At 37.6% G+C, this 13941-nt stretch overlaps 2 protein-coding genes across 3 annotated transcripts; one reads left to right on the forward strand and one right to left on the reverse strand.

Annotated features, from left to right (window-relative positions):
- The first annotated feature begins 937 nt into the window (after window positions 1-937).
- LOC125256192 (C-factor-like) lies at window positions 938-4266 on the forward strand. The gene is made up of 6 exons (XM_048171991.1): window positions 938-1574; window positions 1653-1707; window positions 1817-2004; window positions 2098-2259; window positions 2616-2726; window positions 3974-4266. Exons 1-6 carry the CDS (start codon window positions 1434-1436, stop codon window positions 4085-4087), a joined length of 771 nt encoding a protein of 256 aa, XP_048027948.1. The 5' UTR covers window positions 938-1433; the 3' UTR covers window positions 4088-4266.
- Window positions 4243-13112, reverse strand: trim35-12 (tripartite motif containing 35-12). 2 transcript variants are annotated; one of them, XR_007181863.1, is made up of 7 exons: window positions 11670-13112; window positions 9152-9247; window positions 8824-9054; window positions 8717-8739; window positions 8511-8629; window positions 6454-7076; window positions 4243-6338 (listed from the first exon to the last, which is right to left on the reverse strand). XR_007181863.1 is itself a non-coding variant. In XM_048170223.1 (6 exons), exons 1-6 carry the CDS (start codon window positions 12201-12203, stop codon window positions 6517-6519), a joined length of 1563 nt encoding a protein of 520 aa, XP_048026180.1. In that variant the 5' UTR covers window positions 12204-13112; the 3' UTR covers window positions 6386-6516. The 2 variants fall into 2 exon arrangements, 1 of the variants encoding a protein (XP_048026180.1); XM_048170223.1 differs by lacking the exon at window positions 4243-6338 and having other exon boundaries at window positions 6386-7076.
- Between the last annotated feature and the right edge of the window lie 829 nt (window positions 13113-13941).

Consider the following 13941-nt stretch of genomic DNA (forward strand, 5'->3'; position numbering starts at 1 on the left):
TCTGTGTTTGTCTTATGTTGTGAGCACGGGACGAGCATTCTCCATGCGCTCTGTCTTGTTGTGCGGTTTCAACCTAACTTGGGCCGTTCACTCTTCTATGTGTGTATGTGTTGTGTTTGGATTAGCACACAGTTCATGTTTATATTGGCCGTCTGCTTTCTTCTTGTCTTGTGCTATGTAGACACGCAGTCGGTGAGAGCTTGCATTGGCTGCATGTTTGTGTCTTGTTTTGTTTGAGCACATGGTTTTTGATTGTGTCCGTTGACCATGTGTTCTTGTTTATATGTTTGGTGTGAGCACATGGCTTGTCATATTCGTTTCTATGTGCCATGTGCTGTCCTGTTTATTGTCTAACTTCTTGTTATCTGATTATTGGTTCATTTGCCCTGTCTGTCCTCTCTGAAATATGACTTTTCTTCAACCAAGCAGCAGAAGTTGTGAAGGCTCTGATCTTTATCAACACATTCTTTGTTCTGTTTATTCAGTGTGGTTCATTTAACATTATTTTTATCTAAAGTATCCTGAAGAGTTAAATTATTACAGGGAATGATCCTCTTGAATAACCTATAGATAAATACCTTACTCAAGGTCACATTGACGATAATGGAGCTAATAATCAGCTCTTCAGTTTATGGGTCATACCTTCCACAAGCAAAAACAAATTAGATGCCAGAAGATGCTTTTGTTCCATGGCTTGCCTGAAGTAGCCTTTTTTATATATAATTATAACAACTGAAATTGTTGTAGGTCCTCATCCCAAAATCCTTTCCTAGTTTCTGTAATGCTGTTTTGACAAAACTAAAGTAATTTATCTCAGTGCAGTTTTTTTTCTATAGGACTGTTGTTTTCTAGCTCATATACTAATTAGTGACATTCAGCCTACATTTTAAAACCTTTATTTGAATATGGCAACATGATACCTCATTCTACAATATTTCTATGATTAAATCGCTGACAGAGACTCCTCCCCCATCAGCCAATCACTGTGGTCATAGTTAATAAGCGTTGACGTCATCCATAGAAATGAGGTCAACCCCGCCCTTATTCCTAGCTTAAGACTTCTCTCTATTTCTTAGTAAACATTGATCTCAGCAGCTTTGTGAATAGGTTTTAAGAGAAAAATCTTAACTAAGAACTTGTACTGACATTTAGGAGAACTCTTAGTGCTAAGATAAAATGTATTGTGAACACGGCACCTGATCTTTAATCTCTACTCTCACTCCTGACATGTGATTGTTGTAAAGCAGTTTTATTACTCTACTAACTACTACTAGTGCCGATAAGTTTATGCTTTGTAATGTCATATTGACTTATCATGGCTCTCTCTACAACAATAGGACAACAGACCAGTGCAAAATGGGGTGTGCCATCCACTCTGCATCCCATATAAAAAGCCTGATTGATTGATAGAACCAGACTAATCATCTTTGAACATGGCGACATTAAAGGCTTGCAGTGCTCTCGTGACCGGGGCCAACCGAGGCTTGGGTCTAGAAATGGTCAAGCAACTCCTGGAGGCCCATTGCTCCAAAATTTTTGCTGCATGTCGTGACCCAGATGGGACAAATTCTGAGGTGAGTATTCAAGAGCTCAGGACAGAAGACAGCTAAAGAAATCTGTAATTTATCATTTGTATTATTTTTCTGATTCAGGCACTGAGACAACTGGCCAAAGAGCATCCTGGTGTCATCACCATGGTGCAGCTTGGTAAATGTGCATTCTTCTTTTAGACTACGTTTTACTTTTCAAAATAAGTTGTATTTTGAGGTTAGAATTTAACAACTGCTTTTTTTTTTTTTTTTACTGCCAATATTAGATGTTGCTGATCCAAACAGTATCAAAGAATCTGCCAAGAAAGTGGGTTCTCTACTGGGCAAGAATGGTTTGAACCTGATCATAAATAATGCTGCAGTGTTGCCACAAAAAACCATGTGGACCACCACTGCTGAAGACATGATCCACGCCTTCAACACCAATGTGATAGGACCTTTATTTGTCATTAGGGTAATGAAAGTGTTTTTAAGAACAAGACAAATCTAAAACAAGACTTGATTTCTTGCAATATCTAAACACTTTGTGGTGAACGTCTTTAATCAGGAGTACCTGCCGTATCTGCAAGCAGCAGCTAAAGCCAGTGGCAAACCAGGGATGTCATGTGATAAAGCAGCTGTGATCAACATCTCAACAGATTCATCATCTATGGGCATCATGCTATCATCGCCAGAGCCGTTCCCACTTTTCCCATACAGTATCAGCAAGGTATGCAAGAGGGCTTTTTCTCTTTTGAGACAGGCAGGAAAATGTGGTCTGAAATCAGATCTATTTCTAAATGTGTCTGAATGGTCAGATTGGATTTCAGATAGTTTTTTTTCTCCTTTTTGTCCATTCAGGAAACCAAATATATGTAATAATAGTGCAATAATGTGTAGTAATCGTGCAAATTCATAATTGACTACTGTGCTGTCTGAACAGTACACTGTACTGTATTTGTTATGACCAGTACTGGTACAAACACTGTCTCAACTGATTTGAATCTGAAATCAAATTAGAAGTGGTTGCAATGTGAACAAACTTAAGTGTGAATAAAATTTGTCATGCATCTGTTTTCCTTTCAGGCAGGTCTTAACATGTTGACCGTGTACACTGCTAGGGACTTAAAGGCAGATGAGATCCTCTGCATTTCCCTTCACCCAGGTTGGGTGAAGACAGACATGGGGGGAGATCAGGTAAATCTGGATTCAGTAATAATTCACTCTCCTAGATTTGCTGGAACAGGGTTATTTTTATTTTTTTTAAACTTTAAAATGAACTAATATTCCATTTAAATATCAGTATGTTCCGCTGGAATCAAAACCTAGTAAGTAGATTGAGGTCTCTCAGAAGTACATTTGCCCCCAGTTTCACAGACAAGGCTTAAGCTAGTCCCAGACTAAGGGTGTACTCACACTAGGCGCTCTGAACTGTGCCCAAGCGTGTTTGACCCTCAAAGCCTGGTTCTTTTGACAAGTGTGAGTGCTCCGTTCCGTGCCCTGGCACGGTTCGTTTAGCCGGCCCTGGCCCGCTTGGAAGAGGTGGGCCAGAGCACGGTTTGCATGCAGTGCGAGCGCAAACTGTGCCTAAGCACGGAACGGCTACTACTTTTGTGTGTGCTACTGTCATCATTTCGACGGCAAACATCTTTATTACTACTCTGATAATACACTTATCAATTCATGTAATTAATTTGAGTGTATTTGAGTTTATATTGGGTCTGATTCTCATCTTATTGATGAACAGAAATTGTAGTTTGCGAGAAAAGCTGCAAATTCCTCCATTAACGTCAGCTGCTGTAATAATCCTCTGATACGTACAAGTGAAAATCGCTGCACGGCATAAATGATAAATATATTCGGCAGTATCTGTGCATTTCTTCCTGTTTTCTTCCATTCAAAAAGTTGCATCGTATATGACGTAAGCGCGCTCCGGCCTGGAACGTTAAGTGCAGTGTGAGTGCAGGCCACCGGGGGAGTGGGGACAGTTACGCTCGGGCTCGGTTCAAGGCAACCGTGCCTAGTGTGAGTACACCCTAAGATGCATGTTTGAGCTGTTTTAACTGAAAGCAACTTGTACTGACATATCTTAAAATATTTCTGTGCCATTGTTTTGTCTCAAGATGCTTTTTTTCTAAAGCACGTTTATAAAACTTACTTAAATGTCCTAATTGAACTAAGATCTAATCCTGGGTTAATCTAAGCCCTGTCTGTGAAACCAGGCCATGAAGTGTTAAAATTGAAATTTTGTTCATAATCAGCTCTCATAAGAAATTTAAAAATCAGTATGATTCTTCAACATTAATATTCATCATTAAAATGATCCTAGAGTCTCTCAGAAACCAAACAACATGAGGCTTAAAAATTACAAAAGCACACAGATGGTCTCTGTTTGACAACATTGCACTATTTTAATTGCTCGTTATTCTCTGCTTGTCCACCAGGCCCCTATAAACACCAGACAAAGTGTGGAGGGGATACTGAGTGTCATTGGCAGCCTTACTGAGAAGCAGCATGGTGGATTCTTGGACTACACTGGGAAAACAATGCCCTGGTAAACCAGAAGCACAAAGCAGAGACTCTTCCATAAGCAAGGTCACCGAAGGGCTAATCCAGATACGCTGTATTACCTATCATAAATAATGTGATAAGCACAGCCATGAACTTTTATGACAGACAAATGGAAACTTCATTTTCTAGCATGTTCGTTACAATAAAACTAACTAAACAAACAATACTGCAATATTGTCATTTTTTCCAAACTTTATAATTTGTCATTCACCATTTTGGAAAAAAACACCAATACTTCACATATTTAGTATTTAATGTTGTATTTTCTGGTAGCATTTCTATGCTACTACATGCACCTCAGCAAACTATATGGGATCTACCTTATAGACAATAATTTATTTTACATTTTGATGAAAAAAAACCTTCAATTTCATAAATTATTACATACATCTACTGGGTTTACCAAGCTAATAAGACTTGAATTAAACGTAGCATTGTGAAAAGCACAATAAATACAAATGACTTTTCTGATTTGACATTTTGTTACATAGTGACATTTATATAGGAGGTAAATGTAAATATCTGTAAATTATACAAACATATAATACATAAAACTACCAACCAATGGTTTGCACACATTTGACTACATTTCTCATGAGCTTCAAAACCTGTTGATCTAAAGTCTTATGCTTAAAATTAGTTTTGCAGGTCAGGAAATTTTGTATTTTACTTTTTTTACTCTGTTTTGCTTTTATGAAGACATGTTTGGGAATTGTGGGTATAATGTGGCAGAGACACTTTAGAAGAAAAATAAGTGATGTGTTTTGGCTAAGAATATGAGGCTAGCCGTTGTTGGGTGGACACTGATAATGGGGACTTCAGTTCTGAGAAGTAACTGATAAATCAGTTTTGGTCAGTTTGTGCCATGAACGTAATCAACATGGGTTGACAACTACTATATAAAGAGTGGGCATGCTTATTTTTGCTCGGTCTCTCCAAGAAATTTTGAAGAGTCTGTCTTTACTGTTGCAGCATACAAGGGTGAAAGCCTAAACTGGGATGCCAGCATGAGTCCACAGTGGAGGAAAATCTGTCATCATAATTAGCCTCAGTGAGGATAATACACTCTTAAAAATAAGGTTCCAAAATAAACAATCATTTTGGTTCCCCAAAGAATGTTTCGGTGAACAGTTCTTAAAAGAACCATGTTTTTTTGTAACATTTTACAAACCTATAGAAAATGTTGTCACTTTGGTCTGGTTTATTCTTGTTTGGAGGCAGAGCCCTGAAGTCAGGGACACACTTAAAGATTGTAAAGTCAAATTTTATACTTACGACTGATCATGCCCAAACGCACTGAGTCAGTGCCAGTTGCGTTTAGTCAGTGTTTACAGTCAAAATCATATAGTGTGTTCAAATTAGTCTTGGAATGTTTCATCTAGCCGTTAAGTGTGTCATTTCAACCTAACTTTGGCCGTTCACTCTTCTATGTGTGTATGTGTTGTGTTTGGATTAGCACACAGTTCATGTTTATATTGGCTGTCTGCTTTCTTCTTATCTTGTGCTATGTAGACACGCAGTCGGTGAGAGCTTGCATTGGCTGCATGTTTGCGTCTTGTTTTGTTTGAGCACATGGTTTTTGATTGTGTTTGTTGACCACGTGCTCTTGTTTTTATGTTTGGTGTGAGCACATGGCTTGTCATATGCGTTTCTATGTGCCATGTGCTGTCCTGTTTATTGTCTAACCCCGCCCTTCTTGTTATCTGATTATTGGTTCATTTGCCCTATCTGTCCTCACTCGTTACCTGCTTTATTTGCTCTCCTATTTATTTGTGTTTGCAGTCCTGTGCCAGTGCGTCATCATTGTATATACCAATCGTGTCTATCCCTGCTAAGCCTTTTCCTGTCGCCATTGTTTGTTTTTGTTTTTATTAACAAATAAAAAGCCTCCTCATCTCATCCCTTCACCCAACCCTGACACCTTTTTTTTCACTACATATAACCTTTTGTGCAATGGAAGAATTCCATGGAAGTTAAAGATTCTTCATGGAACCATCAATGCCAATAAAGAACCTTTGTTTTTAAGAGTGTAGATAAGAGATTCTATTACATCAGAAAATGAGTCTCAACAGGTAATTTACTGGACAGCTCTGACGCAAAAGAAAATGACATGACTGTGCTTAACTACAAATGGTTCAAATTAAAAATTTATTTTGATTCCCAAAATGGACAATTTAGATTAGTTGGTTTCAAGCATACATGTGAATATGCATCCCAGAATGCACCTCATGAACTTCACTGAGAAGGTCCAGAGAGTATGCAGAGTCAAATAAAAAGATTTGGTGTTAATTTATGATTTAATTTTATTCCAAAATCTGAAAAATATTAGATTAAATAGTAAATGTTTCCAAACCTTTGACTGGTGCTGTATAACTGGAGTACAAATACACAAATAAAGCTGCCGTACAGCTAACTGTCACCAGGAGGCACTGTTCCATACTGCCACCCTCACAGGGCAGATCTTCAGCGGCCCTGGATTGTTCCCATTTATATTTGCCCCCGGACAGAAAAAAGGGAACATCCTCTCAGTAAAGTGGTCATTAAATGTGTAGATGGGTGTGACGTCCACTGAGTCAAAGAAGCTGACCTCTCCAGCATCATAGTCGATCTTAACCCGGACCCTTTCCAGGTGTCCCTTCAGCTTGAGCGGTGTGTGGGGGGTGGTCATGGCCGTGTACTTCCCATCAGAGAGAGCGATGGTCCAGAATCCTCCTTCTGGACAGCCAGAGATTTTGCCTTTCCTGGCTATGGATTCTTTAACCACACCTATTACCCAGTCATTATTTTGGCCCACCTCCACCTCCCAGGAATGGCATCCGGAGGTGAAACCCTTGGAGCCCAGTACAAAAACAAAGTGGTCAAAGCGCTCAGGGTTATCAGGCAACTCTTTTATCACCCCCGTGTTGGACACACTCGTTAGATTCTTGCTTAGAGACAAACAGGGGTAGGCTGTGTTGGGGTCCAGCGTCACTGGAGCTAAGGGGTGGAAAAAGTGGGAAGACATTATAACAAAGTTATAACAGATTTTAAAAAAGGAGTTGAATTCAAATGTCATTTAAGTGTGTAATTTTTTTTTTTTTTTTTTTTTTTTTTTTTTTTAAATGGGTCAATGAAGTGACGGGTCATTTTTTTGTCCAAAGGCCTTAATAATAATAAAAAACAAAGATATGACATCCAAAGTATGTAAGGTAGTACAACTAGATCTCTTTTATTGAATCCAAAAGGTTTTAATTATATTTTGCTACATATAAAGGTATTTTAAAGATTTTGAAGTGTCAAAAGGTCAGTCTGTTTAACTGTCCAAAGGCCAATACAGCCATTTCATTTGTGAGTAAAATATCTTAAAATGTAATAAATGTATATCTATTTTTTATTCTGGCATGATTTTATAACATCATATATCAACAGTGCAAAATGGTATTAAAATTATGTGTTGAAGTCATTGCTTTTTATGAGAAAGAATGTCTGGAAAAATTTATTTCATTGACGTCATTCGAAGTAACCAATATAAAGGGATCATTTTAGATCAAGTCATGCGGTCAATATCATGTGACAGGATGTGACATCATTCAGACACCTACAAAGGACCACATGGTTGTAAAGCAAAGTAACTAACTCTCTTCTAACAATTTGAATAATTCATGTTATCACTTGCTCATACACGTCCCGATCATTCGGTACAACTGCTATAAAACATGGAAAATGTTGTAATATTTTAAAAACTTGTACAAAATTTAAAATGTTTGATTGTTCTTTTGCTAGCTAGCTAGATATCAGCCTGTTAACATTGTTTGAAAATATCGTTATTCATTATAACAAAAGTGACTTTCTTTAAACCAAATGACTTTTTTGGTGACAAATTTTGACCATATTTTAAAAAAGGACAAAAGCAGTGTTAATTGATTATAAAAACCACATAATCTTATTGTTAACATTTAATAAAACTTCAAAATTTATTAATCTCCATTATGTTTTTTTTAAACATTTTAAAAAGTCTTATTCATCAATGACCCAAATACTATCTGCAACTAGCCTTTTGTAGTTTTTTGGCATTTGTTTGAACATCCTCACACAGTAACACTGGCTTTAACCAATGGCGTGAGTTTTGTATTTACATATATTGTTTTATGTTCCATATTTCCCAGAATGCTCTAATTTAGTTCAAAGTGGAGTCAAACAACATGAAGCAGATTTACTAGATGGAAAACATGTTTTTCTCCCTTCATTTGTTGAATAAACCAACTTTGAACTTTGACTTTCTTTGAACTGCAGTAATTTTCTCTTCCTGCCCTTCCTTTTGAACCTGAGCTGTTCAATTCAAATTCCAACTCATGAATTTAAAGGAAACCTATTCTGAAATCCTGAATGTTTACACAAACTCATCCAGCTCTATAGTAACTGAACACTCACTGCATTCCACCAGACTCTGCATTTTTTCCCACACTCTGAACTTCAGGGAGGTGATGTGCTCCGCAACATCGATTAGAGATTCAGGGACGGCTTCTGGTTCGTGAAACGTTATCTGAGCTCTGTAATGACATTAAGTCAGGTTAGTTGTGATGGATTATATGCAAACAAATCAATCAAACACTTTCAAATGTGCAGTGTAGAATTACCTCATCTTGACATTCTTGTAGTTCTGTGGGAAAAAGTAAAACCAGTTACTTGTGCTAATGTTTGTACAAAATTGATAAGATTAGTTAATCCAAATACAGCAGGTTACCTGTAAAAAGAGGCTGTCGTCACTAGCAATCTCATTTTCAATGGCCATGACAGCCTGAGAAAACGTGAGTATATCACGAGTGATTATGTCAGTTTTTTTCTTCATCGTCTGTTTCTTTGCCTCTTCTTCTTCTCCCAGAAGAGCAATCCTAGCAGCTTCCTCCTTCAAAAGAAATTGTTGAAGCTCTGCAAACTCCTCATGAATTTGTTTCTCTGTCTGTTGTCTTTGGTTCTATGTGAACATTAAAAGGTAACGCACTGAGTAATGCAGGTATCTGTTGATGTGTATTATATGATGTTTGTAAGTCTGGAACGTGCTCTGTTGATACCTTGATGTGGACGGTTATGTCATCACATTCTTGTTTGGCCTCATAGAGGCGTCTAAGACTTTTCTTAAGTGGGATGACAATCTGCCGCATTTCCTCCTGGAGAAGAGAAATGTACATTTCACTCTAATTTACAATAACTCTTTATGCCCCGGTTTACATCTGGTATTAAAATGTGTTTTGGTAGATCGGTTTACAAGTAGACGAGGGAGACGCATACTTGTCTACACCTGGTGTTGTAATCCATCTCTCTTTCAATGTAATGGACAAAATAAGCTCACGCAATTTACATATGAAAGCAACTGGAGATGAAGGAAAAACATACACTGAGCAGACGCTTTTGTCTGACAGCTGCAAGACCAGTCAAATGCTGTCATTGGGTTTGAAATCAGGAATGGTGAGAGAACATTGCGCTTGGTAAATTTTTTTACCTTCAAACCAATCTTCGGTCTACACAGCCAACATGTTTAAATCCCGTCTGGCTAGCACGCTTTCGATAATGTTTCCGCATTAGGCGATCTTTTGCGGCTGTTCAAATGCACTGGACCACACAAGTGTTTACATTACAAAAGCAATCTGGTCGAATGCATTTTCGACTACCTCTGGAAGTGGTTGAAAAAGGACAAGTTGAAAATGTTTTCAACAGGGCCTAGGACAGTTTGTTAACATTTTTTTTTGATTAACTGATTAAATATTCAAGAAAAACGCATATTCACTATTTGTCATTTTACTGCTCAAAACTGTAATGACTTCAATTTTTAAAATTCCTGGATATTATCAAGTTTTCTATGATTGTGGAAAATTACTCAAATTTTCTCAAAAAAAAAAAAAAAAAAAAGCATCATAACGCATACGTGTTGTGTTCGTCAACAACATATTGGCAAGTGTTCATGAGAGCACCATGATGCGTGGTTTTGTGTTCACGCGAGAACTTACATTGTTGCGTGAACATGCTTTGGATATTATTTTGTAAATAAAGTGGCAAATTATGGGTTTTTTTTTTTTGGTTGTTGCTCAAACAAAGCCCTTGTGTTGCTTCATAAAATTGAGGTTAAATCACTGGAGTCACATGGATTACTTTAATGATGTCTTTCCTACCTTTCTGGACCTTGAAAGTAGTAGTTGTGTTGGAGCTCTATGGAGGGACAGAAACCTCATCAAAAAGATCTTAATTTGTGATCCATAGATGAACGAAGGATTTACCGATATGGAACGACATGAGGGAGAGTAATTAAAGGGTTAGTTCACCCAAAATTGAAAATTATTTAATTTATTACTCACCCTCATGTCGTTCTACACCCATAAGACCTTTGTTCATCTTCAGAACACAAATTAAGATATTTTTGATGAAATTCAATGGCTCAGTGAGGCCTTCATTGACAGCAAGATAATTTACACTTTCAGATGGACAGAAAGGTACTTAAAACATATTTAAAACAGTTCATGTGACTACAGTGGTTCAACCTTATTATTAAGTGACGAGAATACTTTTTGTATTTTTGCAAAACAAAATAATGACTTTTCAACAATATCTAGTGATGGGCGATTTCAAAACACTGCTTCATGAAGCTTTACGAATCTTTTGTTTCGAATCAACGTTTCGGAGCATGTATCAAACTGCCAAAGTCACGTGAACTACTGAAATATCGAAACTCTTATGACGTAACGAAGCCTTATTTACTGAAATAATGTGACTTTGGTGCTCTGAACCACTCATTCGAAACAAAAGATTCGTAAAGCTTCAAAGCAGTGTTTTGAAATCGCCCATCACTAGATATTGTTGAAAACTTGTTATTTTGGGTTTTTTTGGCAAAAAAAAGTATTCTCGTCGCTTTATAATATTAATGTTGATCCACTGTTTAGTAGCTTTCTGTGCATCTGAAAGTGTAAATTATCTTACTGTCAATAGAGGCCTCACTGAGCCATCAGATTTTATCAAAAATATCTTAATTTGTGTTCTGAAGATGAACGAAAGTCTTACAGGTTAAGAACGACATGAGGGTGAGTAATTAATGATATTATTTTCATTTTTGGGTGAACTAACCCTTTAATGACAGAATTTTCAACTAACCCTTTAATATATTTTCAATTAAGGCAAGGTAATCTGAACCTACCATTGACATTTAACATGTACTTACTATAGATTAACGGTTAGGGTTAGTTACTTGTAATTATGCAGAATTTACTGTTATTACTATAGGAAGTACATGTAGTAACGTGTAACTATGTCACTTTTTAAGTAGTGTTACCAAAAAAAGTCACATTCATGACAATTAAGCACATTTTCCCCAAAATTCTCATTACTATAATGTGAAAACTATATTATTATTTATTATATTATGATATATTAAATTACATTCATAAATTCTGATTGTGCTGCCTTTAATTGTATTTCAGTAATTAGAATTGAGAATGACCATTACAAAATCCTAAAAAAAAAAAAAAAAAAAAATTGATAAAGTTTCTCTGAAAAGTAAAACAAATGCTTAAAATAGAGAAATATTCGTAGAAATATTATCACCTTGAGATCGTTTGCTGCCTCTTCCAAAGGACACACACTGTGGCCTTGATGTTTCTTAGACGTTTGACAAACACAGCAGAGAACTTCTTCATCATTTTGGCAGTACAATTTGAGTCCCTCCCCGTGAGTAGCACAAAGAGCCTCCGGTTTGGGCGTCCCGTTGGCTAAAACTGAGCCGGCTCTCGCAGACCCTTGACTTTTCTGCTCCTGTAAGATGGCATCGCACACGTTCTTCAGAGCCAGACTCACGGTGGGCTCCGTCAGAGAGCTCTTCCTCCTGCAAACTGGACATTCCCTCTTGGCCGCCTTTCTGTTCCAGAACTGCTGAAGGCAGGCACGGCAGAAACTGTGGCTGCACTTCAGGACCACGGGGTCGGTGAAGACCTCGCAGCAGACCGGACAAGAGAGCTCATCCTCTAAAGGCGACTTCGAGTGAGACGACGAAGCTCTGGGGCGCAGAAGTGTGATGTTTTTAAGGGATGGAAGGGTGTTCGCTCTTCCAGGTTGAGAGGAAGCCCTCGGTCGTAAGGGCATGGCTGTCTGGTGTTGCTGAAGTGAAGTCCACTCGCTTTTGATGCGAAAACTTGATGAGCCCAAGCTACACCTGCAGTGTTTGTTGCCACTCTTTCAGCAAGGTCACAAAACTCCCAACAAGCACCCACACGTCCCAAGAACAAGGCCGTCCTTCGCCAAATAATGACCTTTTATAGTGCTGTGACAATCCTTAAATTGCCATCATAAAATTCTCAGAAGTCAGTCTTTGACCACACCTTGTCCACTTTATTTTTTTCCGCCTTTTGTTTTTACAGTAGTCTAATATTTGGTCTTGGTTCATTACTGGATCAACTGGTGCTCAAGGGGAAAACGACCTTTGCCACTGATCCGTGAAATGTTTGGTGTAAGCATTATTGTTTTGGGAACTCAGAGGCAGTGTGTGAGAGGTTGCACGAGAGCAAACACTTTGCAAAGGCTGCAGGGACATTTACACAAAGTAACTTATGTGGAAAACATAGCAAACGTGTTTTTTTTAGTTCACCTAAAAATAAAAATTATGTCATTAATTATTCACCCTCATATTGTTCCACACCTGTAAGACCTTCGTTCATCTTCTGAACACAAATTAAGTTATTTTTGATGAAATCTGAGGTGTCTAACTCATCCATAGCAATTTAACCAACATTTTCAAGGTCCAGAAAGGTACTAAAGACATTGCTAAAACAGTTGACGTGACTGCAGTGGTTCAACCCTAATTTTATGAAGCGACGAGAATAATTTGTGCACAAAAACAAAGCCAGGCCAATAATGAGTTGGCATTCTGACATAAAACCTGGAAGCGTAAGAGATTAATTTGTTGAATAAAGTTGTTATTTTTGTTTTGTTTTTGCGCACAAAAAGTATTCTTGTCACTTCATAACATTAAGGTTTAACCACTGTAGTCACATCGACTATTTTAACAATGTCTTTAGTACCTTTCTGGACTTTGAAAGTGGTGGTTAAAGGTGCCCTAGAATCAAAAATTGAATTTAACTCGGCATAGTTAAATAACAAGAGTTCAGTACATGGAAATGACATACAGTGAGTTTCAAACTCCATTGTTTCCTCCTTCTTATATAAATCTCATTTGTTTAAAAGACCTCCGAAGAACAGGCGAATCTCAACATAACACCGACTGTTACATAACAGTCGGGATCATTAATATGTACGCCCCCAATATTTGCATATGCCAGCCCATGTTCAAGGCATTACACAAGCCAGTATTAACGTCTGGATCTGTGCACAGCTGAATCATCAGACTAGGTAAGCAAGCAAGAACAATAGTGAAAAATGGCAGATGGAGCAATAATAACTGACATGATCCATGATATCATGATATTTTTAGTGATATTTGTAAATTGTCTTTCTAAATGTTTCGTTAGCATGTTGCTAATGTACTGTTAAATGTGGTTAAAGTTACCAGCGTTTATTACTGTATTCACGGAGACAAGAGCCGTCGCTGTTTTCATTTTTAAACACTTGCAGTCTGTATAATTCATAAACACATCTTCATTCTTTATAAATCTCTCCAACAGTGTGTAATGTTAGCTTTAGCCACGGAGCACTATCAAACTCATTCAGAATCAAATGTAAACATCCAAATAAACACTGTACTTATGCGATTAGACATGTTGCATGACGAACACTTTGTAAAGATCCATTTTGAGGGTTATATTAGCTGTGTGAACTCTGTTTATGTTGTTTAAGGCAAGCGCGAGCTCTTGGGGCGTGGAGCACG

This window comes from Megalobrama amblycephala, linkage group LG1 (genome assembly GCF_018812025.1).
Source record: "Megalobrama amblycephala isolate DHTTF-2021 linkage group LG1, ASM1881202v1, whole genome shotgun sequence".
Lineage (NCBI taxonomy): Eukaryota > Metazoa > Chordata > Actinopteri > Cypriniformes > Xenocyprididae > Megalobrama > Megalobrama amblycephala.

Excerpts from the sequence above, each read along its gene's own strand:
- LOC125256192 (XM_048171991.1), top strand. The coding sequence starts at position 1,434 with ATGGCGACATTAAAGGCTTGCAGTGCTCTCGTGACCGGGGCCAACCGA. Across the intron at positions 2,005-2,097 it reads GACCTTTATTTGTCATTAGG|GAGTACCTGCCGTATCTGCA; the intron begins GTAATGAAAGTG and ends GTCTTTAATCAG. Across the intron at positions 2,260-2,615 it reads TCCCATACAGTATCAGCAAG|GCAGGTCTTAACATGTTGAC; the intron begins GTATGCAAGAGG and ends TTTTCCTTTCAG.
- trim35-12 (XM_048170223.1), bottom strand. The coding sequence starts at position 12,203 with ATGCCCTTACGACCGAGGGCTTCCTCTCAACCTGGAAGAGCGAACACC. Across the intron at positions 9,248-11,669 it reads AGGCAGCAAACGATCTCAAG|GAGGAAATGCGGCAGATTGT; the intron begins GTGATAATATTT and ends TCTCTTCTCCAG. Across the intron at positions 8,630-8,716 it reads TACAAGAATGTCAAGATGAG|AGCTCAGATAACGTTTCACG; the intron begins GTAATTCTACAC and ends ATGTCATTACAG.